The sequence below is a fragment of the Vombatus ursinus genome, unplaced genomic scaffold (genome assembly GCF_900497805.2).
Source record: "Vombatus ursinus unplaced genomic scaffold, bare-nosed wombat genome assembly UNPS02010639.1, whole genome shotgun sequence".
NCBI classification, from domain to species: domain Eukaryota; kingdom Metazoa; phylum Chordata; class Mammalia; order Diprotodontia; family Vombatidae; genus Vombatus; species Vombatus ursinus.
The window spans coordinates 616,286-632,099 of NW_020950417.1; the positions used below are offsets into that span (position 1 = coordinate 616,286).

The following is a 15,814-nucleotide window of genomic DNA, read 5'->3' on the forward strand; positions in this document are numbered from 1 at the left end:
CACACACACACACACACACACACACACACACACACACACACACACACCCCTCTCTCTCAACAAACTCATGTATCCCAGGTTAAGAAGCTCTGTTCTGAAGTCCAACCTAAATGCCACCTCCTCCAGGAAGCCCCTTCCGCTCTCTCCAGTCAGCAATGGGCTTTTTGTCCTGTGTATCTCAAGAGCACTTTGTATTTGTGCTTCTCTCAAGAACTTTCTATACATTATTTTATTTTATAGTCATACATATACACGTGCTGTCACCCCCACTAGACTCTAGGTTCCCTGAAGGCAAGAACTCTGTCTTACTCAAACCTTGTATATCACTCATCTTTAGTGCTGGGCCCTGCAGACAGCCCATCATGTTTGTTGAATTGAATTGAGTCATTCTGAAAGGGCTTTTCTAGGAAGTTTGTATCTCAACTCAGCTTGAGCCCAGCCCTGCCACTAGCCATGATCTCCAAATAAAGAAACTGGTAACTGAATAACTATGCAGACCATTAAAAAAACTGGACCTATTTGTGGCCCAATGGAGACAATTAGTTTCAAATTTGTAAAAGCCCACTTTCCTTTCTGGGATTATAAATCATTGCCTCCATGGAGATCAGCATCCTTAGCAGTCCCTGTCCTGGGGTGGGGTAGGAGGACAGCCACCAACTCAGGATCACTAGGCAACATAAAAAATGTAATAAGGACCTTGGGTTTCTTTCATCCCTTTAAAGCTAAAAATGTATGTAAGTGTTTTGTTTCATCTTTGTTACTATTTTTGTTTTGGTTGTTTTGTTTTTTTTATAGGCATATACTCTGCCAATTAAAACTGGTACTAGGATCCTGAGCAAGGATGCTGATTTGGGAACAGAATGGAATTCCTAGCATGGAAGCCATTGTCTCCATCTTTTGGGCTTCTGTTTTTTTGTGTTTATGTTTTGTTTTTGCTCAAGCCTGTGAGGTTGCCTATGTCACTAGCGAATGATAGATGCTTACTCTCTGTGATCCAACTGTGAGAAGAGAGGGCTGAGGTGGCGATTAAATAATAATAGTAACTGACATAATGCAGCACATTAGAGTTTGCAAAGCGGAGGTCCACACTAACCTTTCGAAGCAGTAATCACAGGTATCATTCAGATGAGGCTCAGGCTTAAATGACTTACCCATGGTCACACAGCTAACAAGTTGCTTCAGGAGCAAGATTTGAACTTGGACTCCGAATTCAACACTTTAGACCTAAAAATGAGATTCCCCCTCCCCCCATATGATTTGTTGTATAGACTTGGATTAACACTAGTGGTTATTACTGGTGTTCAATTTGGGCATTTGCCCAAGTCATTTGAATGTGAGTAAAATTCTGATTGGACCATTAGAAGGCTTGATGGGACTCACCACTAGTTAGGGGGAAAGTGCTTTGTCAATTTTAAAGTACTATATAAATGTCTATTACTGTTATTGTTGTTGTTATATTGTTGGTGTCGTCATTATCTTGAGTTTTTCATATTGGATGACATCTCATGTATGGCATTGTATCTACTTCAGGATCAAGACTATAATGTGTTCCCAGGCATCTAAGGTTTCTCGTGTAGTTTACAACGTCCCTGTATGAGCTGTAGGAAAGAAGGACAATTCCTTCTTCAGGGGACTGTCAGCAGGTTAGATTTCCTGTGAAGTGTAACACCATTGCCACCTTATCTGACATGCTGAAGAGTTAGAGATAGGAAAGACTGAAAGCATCTTGCTGGCTTGCAGCAGCTGTGAAATCATCTCACTGTTGCTGGGGCTAGATTATTTCTCAATTGTGACAATTAGCAAACCTCCATATCCTTTTTGTGGTACGTTTAGTCCTCCTGGCCGTACCTCTCAGCAGCATCATATCTGCCATACACCCATCTGTGTATGGAACACCTAGGGAAGTATCATATCTAATCTGTGCATCGCTTTCTGGGCGCCCCAGCAGCCTGACGGGATGGTGGTGAGGGTTACAGATGGGGTGGTGACCACGGTTACCGTGGTCTCTATTCCTGGCTGATGCAGAGCCAGGCTTGGTTCTAAGTCATTCCTTCTCATGGGATGTCACAGAAATCTGGGAGGCAGGGTCGATTCTCCCATCCTCCCATTTGAAGTTGCCAGGGAGCTCATTCATTCTCTAGACATGTAGTAAGGTCAGGCACAGGGGTCTCTGCCTCTCTTCCCTGGCTGATCTATGGTGTGACCACAATTCACTATTAATTCCCCTTGCCCTTATGTTAGAAATTTCCTTTGAAATGGAAGATTGCTTTTTCTTTCCCTCCTCCCCTTCCCTCAAAACAAAAAAAAGCAGGATTTCAGAAAGAGGACGGAGGCAGAGCAGAAAGCAGCCAAAGTGGCAAGGTGAGCCCTGGGAACATCTGGCTTCCACGTGTTCTGTACTGGGGAGCACATGGTGCCCCTCACAGAGCTTGTCCTTTCCTTTTCTGTTATCAGAGCAGTGAGAAAAGTGAAGGGGAGAATGTTCTATTCATTCTCATATTCTCGTAGCCAGAAGAGACCACGGGGTCTTCTACTTCAACCTCTCATTTTGAAGATGAGGAAACGGAGTCCAAAGAAGAAGTTGCGTGACTTGCCTATAGTTGCACTGGTAGTAAGTGGCAGAGGGTTGACTTAAACCCAGGGCCTCTGAACCTGAATGCTAAGCTCTTGCCTAAGCCAGGAAGCTTAAGAAGCTCTGCTACCTCTTGAGAGGTAAGGGCTTTACAAACAAAAGACATAAATTCCATTATTTGCACAGTGGAGACACATTAATGACCATTAAGCAGAGAGAATGAATGATAATGACCATAGAGAGAAACAACCTCTCCATAGATTGTTTGATAATCCATCATCCAGGCTTCACTTAAAGACCTCTTGTCAGGTGGAACCTATTGTCTCCCAAGGCAGGCCATTCCAATTTTGGGTAGCTCTGTCAGCAATTTTTTCCTTATGTGAAGCTTAAATATATATGCCTCTCTGAAACTTCCACCAGTTAGAGCTATTAGAGTATTTAGATTTTCAATCTTCTGGTCCCAAATTTCATTATCCAACAGTATAGTTTCAATGAAACTTACTTTTAAGTTAAGGCAATAAGGCATCTATATGTATATGTATAACTCTAATACAAAATAGGATGTTTTTAAATATATAGGAAAAGTCAGATTGTCCAAAAGGTTCAGAGAGAGAAGTCACTTGTTACTGTAAAGGATTAGAAAAGGCTTCATGAAGAAAGCACCAGAACTGGTTCTTGAAGATCAGAAAAGAATGTCAATGATTAATGGCGGGGTGGAAAGGAGGAGAGGGCAGGATGAGACTGGGAAAGAGTTTAATTGGAGTACAAAATAATCAACCAACCAGTCAATGAGCACCTACATATGTGCACCTATTATCCCAGGCCTTTGGGATACAAATCACAAAATGGCAGCTCCTGTTCTCAAATAGATTATATTTTGTTGGAGACAGTGTGATCTCTCAGTATATACAGAAGACTGGGGGCCAGGTGGTGGGAATTAGAAAAGGCTTCTCAAGTAGAAGACAGTGTGTAATCTGAATGTTGAAAGAATGGATTTTGTAAGCCAGAGTAGAGGAGGGAAAAGATTCTTCATCCAGATCACACCCTCTCAATATAGGTGTCCCTCAGGGTTTGGTCCTGGGCCCCCTTCTCTTCTCCCTCTAGTCTACTTCATTTGGTGAGCTCATCAGCTCCCCATGGATTTAATTACCATCTCTATGCTGATGATTCTGAAGTCTGCCTATCCAGTCCCAACATTTCTGCTGATCTCCAAACTCACATCTCTAATTGCCTTTCAAATATCTTGAACTGGATGTCCAGTAGGAACCTTAAGCTCAACATTCCCCAAACAGAAAGCATTCATTATCTTTCTCCATAAGTCTTCCCCCCTAACCTGCAAACTTCCATATTACTGCCAAGGGTACCACCATCCTCCATTCTCCTTGGCTTTCAGCCTAGGTTTCTTCCTTGACTTTACATGATCTCTCACCCCTCCATATCCAATCTGTCAAAGCCTGTCGATTTCACCTTTGCATTATCTCTCAAAAGCATACTCTTCTGTCTTCTGATACTGCCAAGTGCCAAGCTCTCAAAACTTCATGCTTGGACTATTGCAATAGTCTGCTGGTGGTTCTGCCTGCCTCAAGTCTCTCCCCACTCAAATCTATCCTCCATTTACTCACCAAAGTGACTAAACTCTGACCACGTCACCTCCACTCAGTAAATTCCAATGACTTCCAAGATCAAATATAAAATCCTTTATTTTGCATTCAAAGCCCTTCATAACCTAGCCCCCTCTTACTTTTCTAGCCTCCTTACACCTTATTCCCTACTACATACTCTTTGATCCAGTGACACTGGTCTCTTGACTATTCCAAGTACAAGGCTCTCCGTCTTTTGACTCCAGGCATTTTTTTCTGGCTGTCCCCCATGCCTTCAATGCTCTTCCTTCTCATCTTTGCCTACTGCCTTCCCTGGCTTCCTTCAGGCCCCAACTAAAATCCCATCATTGACAGGAAGCCCAACCTCTCTTAATTCTAGTGCTTGCTCTGTTATTTCCTGTTTGTCCTGCATATAGTTTGTACACCTGTTTGCTTGTTGTCTTCCCCATGGGGTTGTGAGATCCTTGTGGTCAAGGATTGTCTTTTGCCTCTTTTTGTATCCCTAGTACTTAGCACAGTGCCTGGCACATAGTAGGTGCTTAATAAATGTTTACTGATTGTCAAGCATTTATGTAGTGTTTTGTGTTTGTCAGGCAATATTCTAGATTGGAGACACACTGACGAAAAGTGAACTAATCTCTTACCTTCAAGGCAGTTTACCAGCCTATGATCTTGCCTTTATGCTGGTTAAATGGACATTAACAGGTCCTTTTAACTATATGTTTTATATGTGTGCATACATATGTATATAATTACATGTAGAGTTATATATAAATAACATTTATATATGATATATAGTTTAAATATTATAGCTTTATAAAGTATGACATTTTAAAAAAATGAACTGTTTTATTGTTGTTACAGTGTTTGGGGATACTGTGAAAATAAAGTGTGGTGAGAGTGTTTAGGGAAAGGGAGGTTAGTGGCGGGGTGGACAGAACCTATGAAAAATTTTCTTCCCACCCCTATACATAACTGCCCTTTCTCTCCTATAAACATCCTTTTACCCATTTCTTCAACAAGATGTAGGAAACAAAACAAAAACAATTTTCCAGTTGTGGGGAGGAGGTGGTAATTAATGTTTGAAAAGTGCCATTGAAGTATTTAAGTGTTATTTTTCCAGTGCTGACGCCAGAAAGTATAATTAGTTTTTCAAAGGGAACAGCAGTGATTTCTCAAGTGCCTGAAACTTCTCTCAAATGCACTTCATAATTGGAGGGCTCTGTAGCCTCCTTGTTTGCTCTGCATTTTCCCTTTGCCCCTTCCCACCTTCAGATAGGTTGGATTTGAGGAACTTTAAGGACACTGCCCTATGATCATCTACCACTTCTCTCCCCAAGGGAGAAACACCACTTCCCAGGCTTTGAATAGCACGTCGGACTTTACTGTTCTACTATTTCAGGGATGCTTTTTACTTGGTTTATATGGCTCAGGGCCTCACAGATATATTGATCTTTACTTTGTAAGTGGGTTAATTGAAGAAATGGTCAGAGGTCAGCTGAGACCCAAGGTCACTCCTCATTTAGGGTCCCTGACTCCCAGCCAAGTTCCTGCTATAATCAGATCAGTGATCCCCAGAGCCACTGGGACCCTGGGACCCTTTCAGTATCTCTGATTTTTTCTTTTAAATCAGAATAGTCATATACTTAGAGTTGGAAGGAACTTCCTCAGCTGTGCAACATAAGCTGACCTCCTTACTTAACAGATGAGGAAACTGAGGCTCAGAGGTGTTAAATAATTAGCACAGCAGTAGCAGAGTCTAGCATTTAACCCCAGGTCCCCCATTACAATAAACAGATGTTCAGAAGCTATACTGCAGACACATGGTTCTTGGTCAATGGTGTTGCAAATATGAATCCAGAGACATAGAGCTATGAGTACAGCAGCCTTAAACTGCTCCTAGTTCCTGGACTAAAGATATAAGGATTAAAGTTTCACTTTGGTTTTTGTATTTTCATAGCCTGGCACAGAATAGGTTTTTACTAAGTGCTTATGTGAACTGAATCAAGTGGAGACTTTGGTGTTCTTAGTGCCCTTCAACCTTACTTTCTCAAAGTCAGCTGCCAGGTGTTGACCAGTCAGAAACTTTAACATTTAGGAAAAGGACAAGGGGACATCAAGTCTGTTACGTAGTTTTTGACTTGCAGTCAAGAAGACAATGTCAGGTTCAAATCCCTCCATGGATATTAGCTATGTGAACAAAGGCAAACCACTTCCATATTGCCGAGGCTCAGCTTCCTTTTCTCTAAAATGGGTTTGATCCAGTAGTACCAATGAGGCCCAAAGACAATAATGGATGTAAAGCATTTTGTGAACCTTAAAGTGCCTCTAACTGTCAGCTATAATTATTACTTAGTCTTTTCACTGGAAATAGAGGTTCTTTACTTGTGAATACATTAAATTGTGATTTTTCTTTTAACTTAAAACTTACCAACAACTTTTTCTTCTGACTACAATAGTTCATGATAACTAAAGGAAATCACATAAAGATATTGGGCTTTACTGACACAACAGATTTAAGCTTCTGAAACACATGGGGAAATCCGAGTTGCTGCCAACAGCTCTGATGCAAATAGGCTATGACAAATGCCTAGGCAGATACCTTCCTCCCATGGCCAAAGGTGTAAATTTGATCTTGTGAATTGTGCCAGGATTCTTTCTCCTGTGCATATAACAATTCCCAATGGACAACCACACTATGCTGACTATTGTCATCAAGACAGTTATCTCCTCCATAGTTGCCAATTCATCAGCAAGCATTTATTAAGTGCCTACTGTGTGCCAAGCACTGTGCTAGGTGATAGGGATACAAATAAAATAGTCCCTGCCCTCAAAGAGTTTATATTCTAGTGAGGGAAAATAAGGTAATTTCAAGGTGGGGTAGCTGGTAGGAAGAAGTACTAATCAGGATGAATCAGGAAAGACCCCATGTAAGGGGCTCTTGACCTGAGCTCTGAATGAAACTAGGAATTCTGAAAGACAGAGGTTTAGTAGTCTTTGAGAATTGGTCTTATTTTGTATATGGGGGAAGATTGTTGTTGTTCAGTCATGTCTGATTCTTCATAACCCCATTTGGGTTTTTCTTGGCAGAGCTACTGGAGTATTTTGCCATTTCATTTTCCAGCTCATTTTACAGATGAAGAAACTGAGGCAAACAGGGTTAAGTGATTTGCCCAGGGTCATACACCTAGTGTCTGAGGCTATATTTGAACTCATGAAGATGAGTGAGTCTTCCTGATTCCAAGCCCAATGCTCTATGCACTATGGCGCCTGGGGGATATGATGCCCAGAGCACCCAAAAGTAGAAGGCCATATAGGTGAACTCATTATTTCTGTGCCTGGACTTGTCACTGAATTTCCGCGTATTTATTTTCTAGAACCCCCAGTGGTTCCTTTGCTAAACCAAAGGTCAAGGTTAATAACAGAGGCCAAGCTCCCAGATGTTTGTTTTGCAGCTTATGTGTCCTGAAGAGGCATCTAGAATTTGGCTAAAAAAGTAAAGAGGTAGACTCCAGCATCCTGTTTGATTATGATTTCTTTCCATAGTAATTACAAGTGTGTAGCTGATACCTCTGTCTTCTTCATTGTATTGTGGTGGGTCTCATGGCTTCACACCCAAGATACAGGCATGAAGTAGAGCTGGCTAGCCCCTCTCCTTAAAAGTTACAGAGAACCAGCATTCCCATAAGTAAAAATCTCAGCAAGAGGACAAACATGTCTTTGATTAGATGACCTCTAAGGTCCCATTCAGCTCTACATTTAAGATGCTAGGATGCTTGAAACTCATATTTCAAACCTGGTCCTCAAGCCTCCAGTGTCAAAGCACAAATCGTTTCCAGATTTAAAGGGGCTAGCTACTCATTGCAAGAGAAGCATCGTTAAGACATAATCAGCATATTTGTGAGAATTGGAATAGCAAAGGTTATGGGAAAGGAAAACTTGGGAATTCCCATCTCATTCTTTCAATAAATTGATGGAGTCTAATACACACACACACACACACACACACACAAACACACACACACACACGCATCTGGCACTGGTAGTAAAGTATTACAACAGGTCTCTAGGATACTTTTGACGTGAGCTCAAATTACTCAAATGTTTCTTTGGACATTCTTGCCAACTCTGGAGACCAAACAACTCAATCCCTTTTGCCCTGTTTTCTCCTAGTGTTTCACTTTCTAGTGTTAACATCATTGTATAACACACATATGTTTTTAGATAAGGGTACTCTTAGAATACTTTTGAGTGTGCCTGTTTTTTTCTGTAGCTCTTTCTACACATTAGATCAGGGTCATGTCAAGCCAACTTCCCAAATTAATATATTTAAGTTTTTCTACTTGACAGGTTGCTAGGATACTAGAGGTCTCTGAAGAGATGAGGAGGATCATGGGAGTAAACTCAGGTCTGGAGCTCATTACCTTGCCTTATGGACACCAACTGCGCCTGGACATCATTGAAAGGTAAACATTCCTGGTCACTTTTCATTTCAGTCTGCTGACTCTTGCCTGGCAGGCAGGTAGAAGAGGACGCTGCCCCTCTTATTTATCAGGAAACCACATTTAGAAAGAAAAAAAATGGATAAATCTATCGTGAGTCCCCAACACAATGGGAACAGCATTGCTTGAAACAAAAGAGGTGCTTAATAGTTGTCTGCCTTGAGAGAGATGCCAGTCTTTGGCATGCTGCTGTAAAGCTAGGTTTTTCCTCTGAAGACATCTGCAAGAAGATACTTCCTGGACATCAACAAAGATAATCTGAAGAGGAAGTCTCAGAGATCATAGCTGTGTTTATGTCACTGCTGTAGGGGGAGATTGAGGGAGAAAAGAACTCTTTGTACGCAGCTGGTGGCACGGCTGGTCCATCAACGCAGGAGTCAGTAATCATGGCCCTGGTGAAGAGTCTGGGGGTGTTCCAAACACAGTGTAGACAGAGAGTTCCTAGTTCTTCATACCTCTTAAACCCTGGCCTCTTTTTCATCTTAAAGGCCTTTGTCCATTTGAAAGGCGAATAGATTGAAGAAAAAATGGTGGGAGTTTGTGAGCAAAGATAGAAAAAGTCTGTTAGGGAAAGCACAATCTCATTTTGTTCTGAACCATTGATTTGCTATGAAAGGAGTGAAGTTTTGTGGAGTAAATGGAGAAGCAGGTGATAGCAAGTCCCTCTGGGTTAAGCTCATGAGTTCCTGTTTCCATCTAAAGCATTATTTGTAAGAAGCAGGAAGTCCTCTACAGGGATCTATGCCCCAGTCCAACAGAACATTCCATCTTCTGTGGTGTTGGAAGTTCCCAAGTTCCTCTGCCTTCTCTTTACTTTCACAAAGGCTGTCCCTTGTGATTGGAATGTGTTCCTCTTTTTGAAATCCTTCTTCTCCTTGAAGAGCCCTGCTCCATCCCCCTAAGCTACATGTGAGCTTTCCTTCCTAAAATTTCCTCAACAGCCCTTTGGATCTTGTCTTTTCCCTTGTTACAGCCTTTATCATAATTAGGTATGTGTTATATTACCTTCTTATGGTGCATTCTTTCAGGTTCCCCATTTTTCATGTATCCCCAGCACAACATTGCTTGGAACACAGTAGGTGCTTAATAAATGTTGAATTGTTGAAGCATGCACTTAAGTCATATTAAACGCCTGACAATGTGAACACTAGAAATTTAGGGAATGAGAGGAAATAAGTGCAATCAAATTTAGAAGGGACTTTTCCCTTGGAACAAAGCCCCGTCTTTTAAATTTCAACATTCTACTGATGTTGTCTATCTCTGAGTCATGGAACAATAGTCTCTGAAGAATTAAAAATGCCCATCACTCAAGATGGCAGTGTAGAAGGCATTTGTTCGATCTGAAGAGGCTGTGACACGTAACAAGTAAAGAACTTGGAAGAACTGGTGTAAAGGACGTTATCAAAGACATGTGCATTCAGAAAAGATGAACTGGTCACCGGACAAGAGGGAAGGAGAACCGATGGGTAGCCCTTGTGCTCCAGTGGAGTCCTTGGGGTGTTCAGAGAAAGTGAGGAAGTCAAAGTCTCCCCAGCAAGTTGCCTCAAGTTCCCCTCCTCACCCCCATTGTGAAATAAGGAGAGAACATAGGCAGGGCTGGACTCCCAACAAGATGGGCTTCAGTCCACATTGCTGAAGGGATTACCTCAATTACCCCTCAGACTGATTTGAATATTTGAGGAATAATAACTCCTTGTTTTTTAAAGTGCTTTAAAGTTTGCCAAGCCCTTATGTAAGATTATTTTGCCATTTTGTATACATGCCATTTTTCTCCAACATAATATAAGCTCCTTGATAATAATGATAATAGCTGGCATATGTGTGTATACATACATATATATATATGAGAATATATAGCATTTACTATGTGCCAGGCACTTTGCTAAGCACTTTATAATTATTATCTCATCAACAATTTTGGGAGGTTGGTGCTATTATTATTCCCATTTTACAGAGGAGGAAAGTCAGGCAAACAGGTTAAATGACTTGCCCAGGGTCACACAGCTAGTGAGTGTGTGAGATCATATTCAAATTCAGTTCAAGCAGGTACCGCTTTGTTTTTTTGTCTTTGTATCCCTAAATACCTTGTACAAGGTGGATGTTTAAAATACCTGTTAAGTGAATGAATTCTATCTCCAATTTACAAATGAGGAAACTGAGGCTCAGGGAGATTAAATGACTTGTCTATGGTCTACCCAGCTACCTACCAAGTGCTTGAAGCCTGGGTCTCCCGACTCTTGGGCCACTGTGCTTCACCCTTGAGAACAGTTTTGAGCAATACAGCGGTGCTGTCCTTGACATTCATGGGATGGGTTTGCCCTTGGCGTCACCATACTCAAGTTGACCCCACCACCAGAGTGACTTCAAGCCTTCTCCCTTCCAGACACAACACGATGGCCATAGGCATAGCAGTGGATATCCTGGGCTGCACAGGTAGTTTGGAGGAGAGAGCAGCAACAGTCCATAAGATCATTCAGGTAGCTGTGGAACTGAAGGACTCCATGGGAGACCTGTATGCCTTCTCTGCCATCATGAAAGCCTTGGAAATGCCACAAGTAAGTGATCGTTTTGCCTTCTGTGGCCTCATAGGTGGAGATAATGTTCTTTAACAGGTTTGTCAGCCAGGCAAATCTCTTAACTGTTTTATTCAATAAGTAAACTGAATTGAACCATGATAAAAGCTGCCTTTGATTACAAGGGCAGCTGAAAGTATTGTGCAAAGTACTTTCTGTTTTTAAAACAGTGGATAATTGCTGACAGTCAGCAAGTGCCTCTGATGTACAATGAGGAGTGTCATCCAAAAGGAAAAAAAAATCAATGTTTTTTGTGAGAAACCAATTAGGATGGTATGCCATGCGGTAGCTTGTTTTTGCCAGAAACAACATATTTCTGTCTGGATCTTTGCATGTGTTGACAGTGTAGTTTTTTAACTCTATGAAGCCTAGAACACAGGGAAACATGTCCAAGGGACAGTGGATTACATAAATAACCTGCTGAAGGCATCTCATTTGGAACTTATAAACTTTTATGACATGTCTAATGCATGAGAACCTTTACCAATTCAATTCTATATTTATTTACCATCTACTCTTCATTAGACACTGTAGGCATAAGGGACGTGGGAGATGTGACCTTACCAGCTCTGAGGGGAAGACATCCTTTGCAACTGGGGATAGGTACTGGAGAATCAGGGAAGGCTTAGTAAAAGAGATGGATCTTGAGTTGTTTCCTGAAATAATGGAGGAACTTAAAAAAAGAATTGAGTATAGGAGTGGGGAATCCATTCCAAATATGGAAGACAGCATGAATAAAAGCAGGGAGATAGGATAGGGTGGGATGAGAATGGGGATGGAAGAAGAGGGAATGGCAGGACTGAGAAGAGAATACATGAATAAAATTCAGTAATATTTATTAAACACCTGCTGTTTGCAAGGCACTTATGCTGGAGTTAGAGTGTGAATTCGAGAATCAGAAGTTTATACTGTATTCGATATTGGGGAGCCACTGAAATTTGCTTTTTAATAGAATAAGGAAATAACCACATTGGTGCCCTATGAGGATTCTCAGTAGTAATGTGGCAAATGGATGGGTGGAAAGATAGACTAAAGGAAGGAAAGACCAATTAGGAGGCTAGTTGTAGCAGAGGTGACAAAAGATGAGGGCCTTTATGAGGACGGTTGCAGTGGACAGGAAAGGGAGGGATGTGTTTTTGGAAGTAGATGCAACAAGACTTGTGACATGGTGAGTAAAGAATTAGGGAAGAGCCAAAGGTGACTCCAAATTTTTATTCCAGCAAGCGTGGTGGTGGTGCCATCAATAGAAGAACTAGGTAGGTTAGGGAGAAATGAGGTCAGTTTTGGAACTATTAGTTTTGAGTTGCTAACTGGATGTCCAATTAGAGGAGAGGGCCAGCACAGTCTGAGATGTGGGACTGTAGAGGTTGGGCATGTAAAAAGATATAGGTCAATGAAGTACTTTCCAAGAGGCAATGACTAAAGCTATGGGAGATAACCAAGAGGACCCAGGTTGGGCCCAGGACACAGGATGTTTAAAGGAGGAAGGTAAAGGTGCTGGCAAAGCAGGCAGAGTGATGTAACGGGAAGAACAGAGAGAGATTTGGGGTTAAGTCCAAGCTTGGACACTTAAAAGCTGTATGACTTTGACTGAACAAGTCAGTTAATTTTGCTGGGCCCCAGTTTCTTTGTCTATAAATGATGAAGTTGAACTAAGTGGTCTCTGAGGTCTCCTTTAGTTCTGGAATCCTATGAAACCAAAAAATAGTAAGGAAGACAGGAAGAGAACCTGAGAATGCAATGTCATGTGGAAAAAGTATCAAGAAGGGAATAGACATGTGTCAAATGCCAGTCAACCCATCTTTGGAATTCCTGTCTTGTCAACTTTTCCTTACACTGAGGACAGTATCAGATCTAAGTCATTCTGCCAGTGAGGCCTCTATAACTAGCTCAATTGATTGGAGCAATCACACTTAATGAAGCCAAAGTTGTTTCTTGCCACTCCCCCACCCCCATCCCAAGAATTACATTGGGGCCTGTTAACTACCTGACTAAATCAAAATACATTGCTGCTTCTGGAAAATCAATTAAAATGTATTTCCTATTTTTTTTAAAGCTGCATTTTTTTTATATTATGTCCTCTCTGGGTAACTTGCATTGGTGGTGTGGTATGGTGAGAAGAGCATTGACTTTGGAGTCGTGCTGGTGTCTGGAGGAAGCATTTCTCCTCTCTGGACCTCAGTTTCCTCATGTGTAAGATGAGGAGAGGCAGCATGGTATAGGAGGAAATGGAGAGCTGGCTTAGGACTTGGAGTCAGCAAGATATGGGTTTAAATTCTGCTGCTAACACGTGCTAGTTAAGCAATTCTCTAAGACTATAAATTATCTAACAATTACTGAGCACAGCTGCATCGGTAGTGGGAGTTTCCTCACTAATAAAATCACAGATTTGGCCCCCTTCCTACCTAAGGGTAAAAAAAAAAAATAGGAAGCTGGACTAGAAGTTCCCTATAACTCCAAATCTATTTTCAATGTGATAATCACTACCTTTGTGAATTTAGGTAACCCACTTCTCCTCTTGTGTTGTTCTGCCTTCCCTATTTTTTTTTTAAACTAAGTCTGTCATCATATAATAAGAGGATAAGAGTTTCAACAATCTGAAGATAATAATGCAACAGAGATTTAGGGAGCAATCCCCATATTCTTCTCCCTGCTACCTGGTTCCCATTGCTTTCCAAAGGAGAGAGTTGAACTAAATGATATTTCTTCTAGCTAGAAATCTTGTGATCCTATCAGAATTATTTATTTGGGTTGAATTAACATTATATACATTCCTCCCTTGATTGGGTTGCTATCTACTATGATGCACTTCCAGAATTACATATCTAAAGAAAACCTTCCAGGAGCCAAGGGGGAGAACCAACATGAGAAATACCCCACTGGGTCACACCCAATACTTTCCTGACAACATACTTGGGGATTTTGTGCGTGCGTGTGTGTGCGTGTGTGTGTGTGTGTGTGTGTGTGTGTGTGTGCGTGTGTGTGTGTGTGTGGTGTGAGATTTTTGTGAAAGAAAGGGCTGGGTTATTAACCCTCTGTGATATCATCCTTGAAATGTTAGGGACTTACCAGACATCCCTAGTTTATTACATAGGCAGGAAGTTCCCTACGTCGGTGGAAGTGGCATGACCCCAGTTATTCTTCCCTAAAGGTGGTCTCCTCATTCTCAGCACAAGAAGTTGGCAATAGTGTGACACATTTCTAACCCCTGAGTTGCAGAGGTTAGATTTTAAATGGTGAGGGTTGCTGGGAATAAAATGGACATACTTTAAAACCTGGGGATTCCAGGTCAAAGCTGGCAAAGTACAACTGATTTCTGTTCCATCAACAAACTTCAACAAACATTTATTAAACTTTCTGTTGTATTCTGGAGATAGAAAAACAAAACAATCCTTACATACTCTCACCCAGAGAACTATAACGATTACAAAGACAAGTAAATATAACAGAATTGGAGCAGGGAATAGGCTCTGTAACAACTGAAGGCATCAGACTTGCGCTTGTGTGTGTGTGTGTGCGTGTGTACACACTACATACACACACACACACACACACACACACACGATGTTGGCCAAACCTATACATATATCTGGTTCCATTGGAGCATGAACTCTTAGGGCAGGGTAGTGACAAATGAGAAGGCATGAGACAGCAGAGATAGAAAGACAAAACTTTAGGTTGAAAAGAGTGAATAAACCTCTGGTTTAGAAGGGAGGGTGTGAGCAGGAAGGAAGAAAAGTTTAGAGGGTGGTGTGAGAGAAATTAGCCTGGGCCACCATTGGCATCAGAGTGAAATGTACCTGTAATCACATGTTGGTCTCTCCCCCCTTCCCCTTGGATAGTGGGGTAGATAGTGATGTCTCTGTCCTTGGTCCTGATCATATCATATCTGGAATACTATGTTCAGCTCTTAACATATTAAAAAGAAAGTATTGATTGATACCTTCTGATTTTACATCATGGTTTCTGGGTATAGCCCATCTTCAAGTACTTGGAAGGCTGTAATGCAGAAAAGGGATTATGTTTGTTTTGACTGGTCCCAGAGAGCTTAACTATTAGCAATGAGTAAAAGGTGCAATAAAGAAAATTTAGGCTTGATGACAGGAAATAAAAAAAAAAAAACAAAAAACAACACACCTTCAAATAACTGGAGCTATCCAAAAACTGGAATGCGCTGCCTGAGAAGGTAGTGGGTTCTCCCTCCATAGAGGTCTTGAAGAAAAAAATGTTTCATGAAGGAGCAGTTAAATTGCCTAGGCCTGGTCCAACTTGTGTGGGAACCTCAGGGTTTATTTCCAAATGACATGACCATGACTTTCCCAAGAGTTACTGTGACATCTTTCCTCACAGATTACGAGGTTAGAACAGACGTGGACTGCTTTACGACACCAATACACCCAGACTGCAATCCTCTATGAAAAGCAACTGAAACCTTTCAGCAAAACTTTACACGAAGGCAAAGGTAGGCACAAAGCAACAAATGGGTTTTCTTTGAATGAACAGGGTCATTCACATGCAAACACACACACACACACACACACACACACACACACACACACACACACA

At 41.4% G+C, this 15,814-nt stretch overlaps 1 protein-coding gene across 3 annotated transcripts in view; it reads left to right on the forward strand.

Moving 5' to 3' along the window:
• Positions 1 to 15,814, forward strand: part of BCAR3 (BCAR3, NSP family adaptor protein) — a 167,669-nt gene that overhangs the window by 147,489 nt on the left and 4,366 nt on the right. For all 3 annotated transcript variants that reach the window (XM_027854888.1, XM_027854889.1, XM_027854890.1), the window contains 3 exons: positions 8,524 to 8,639; positions 11,059 to 11,230; positions 15,599 to 15,710. In XM_027854888.1, the coding sequence (XP_027710689.1) occupies positions 8,524 to 8,639; positions 11,059 to 11,230; positions 15,599 to 15,710 (400 nt within the window). The remainder of the gene's footprint in view (positions 1 to 8,523; positions 8,640 to 11,058; positions 11,231 to 15,598; positions 15,711 to 15,814) is intronic.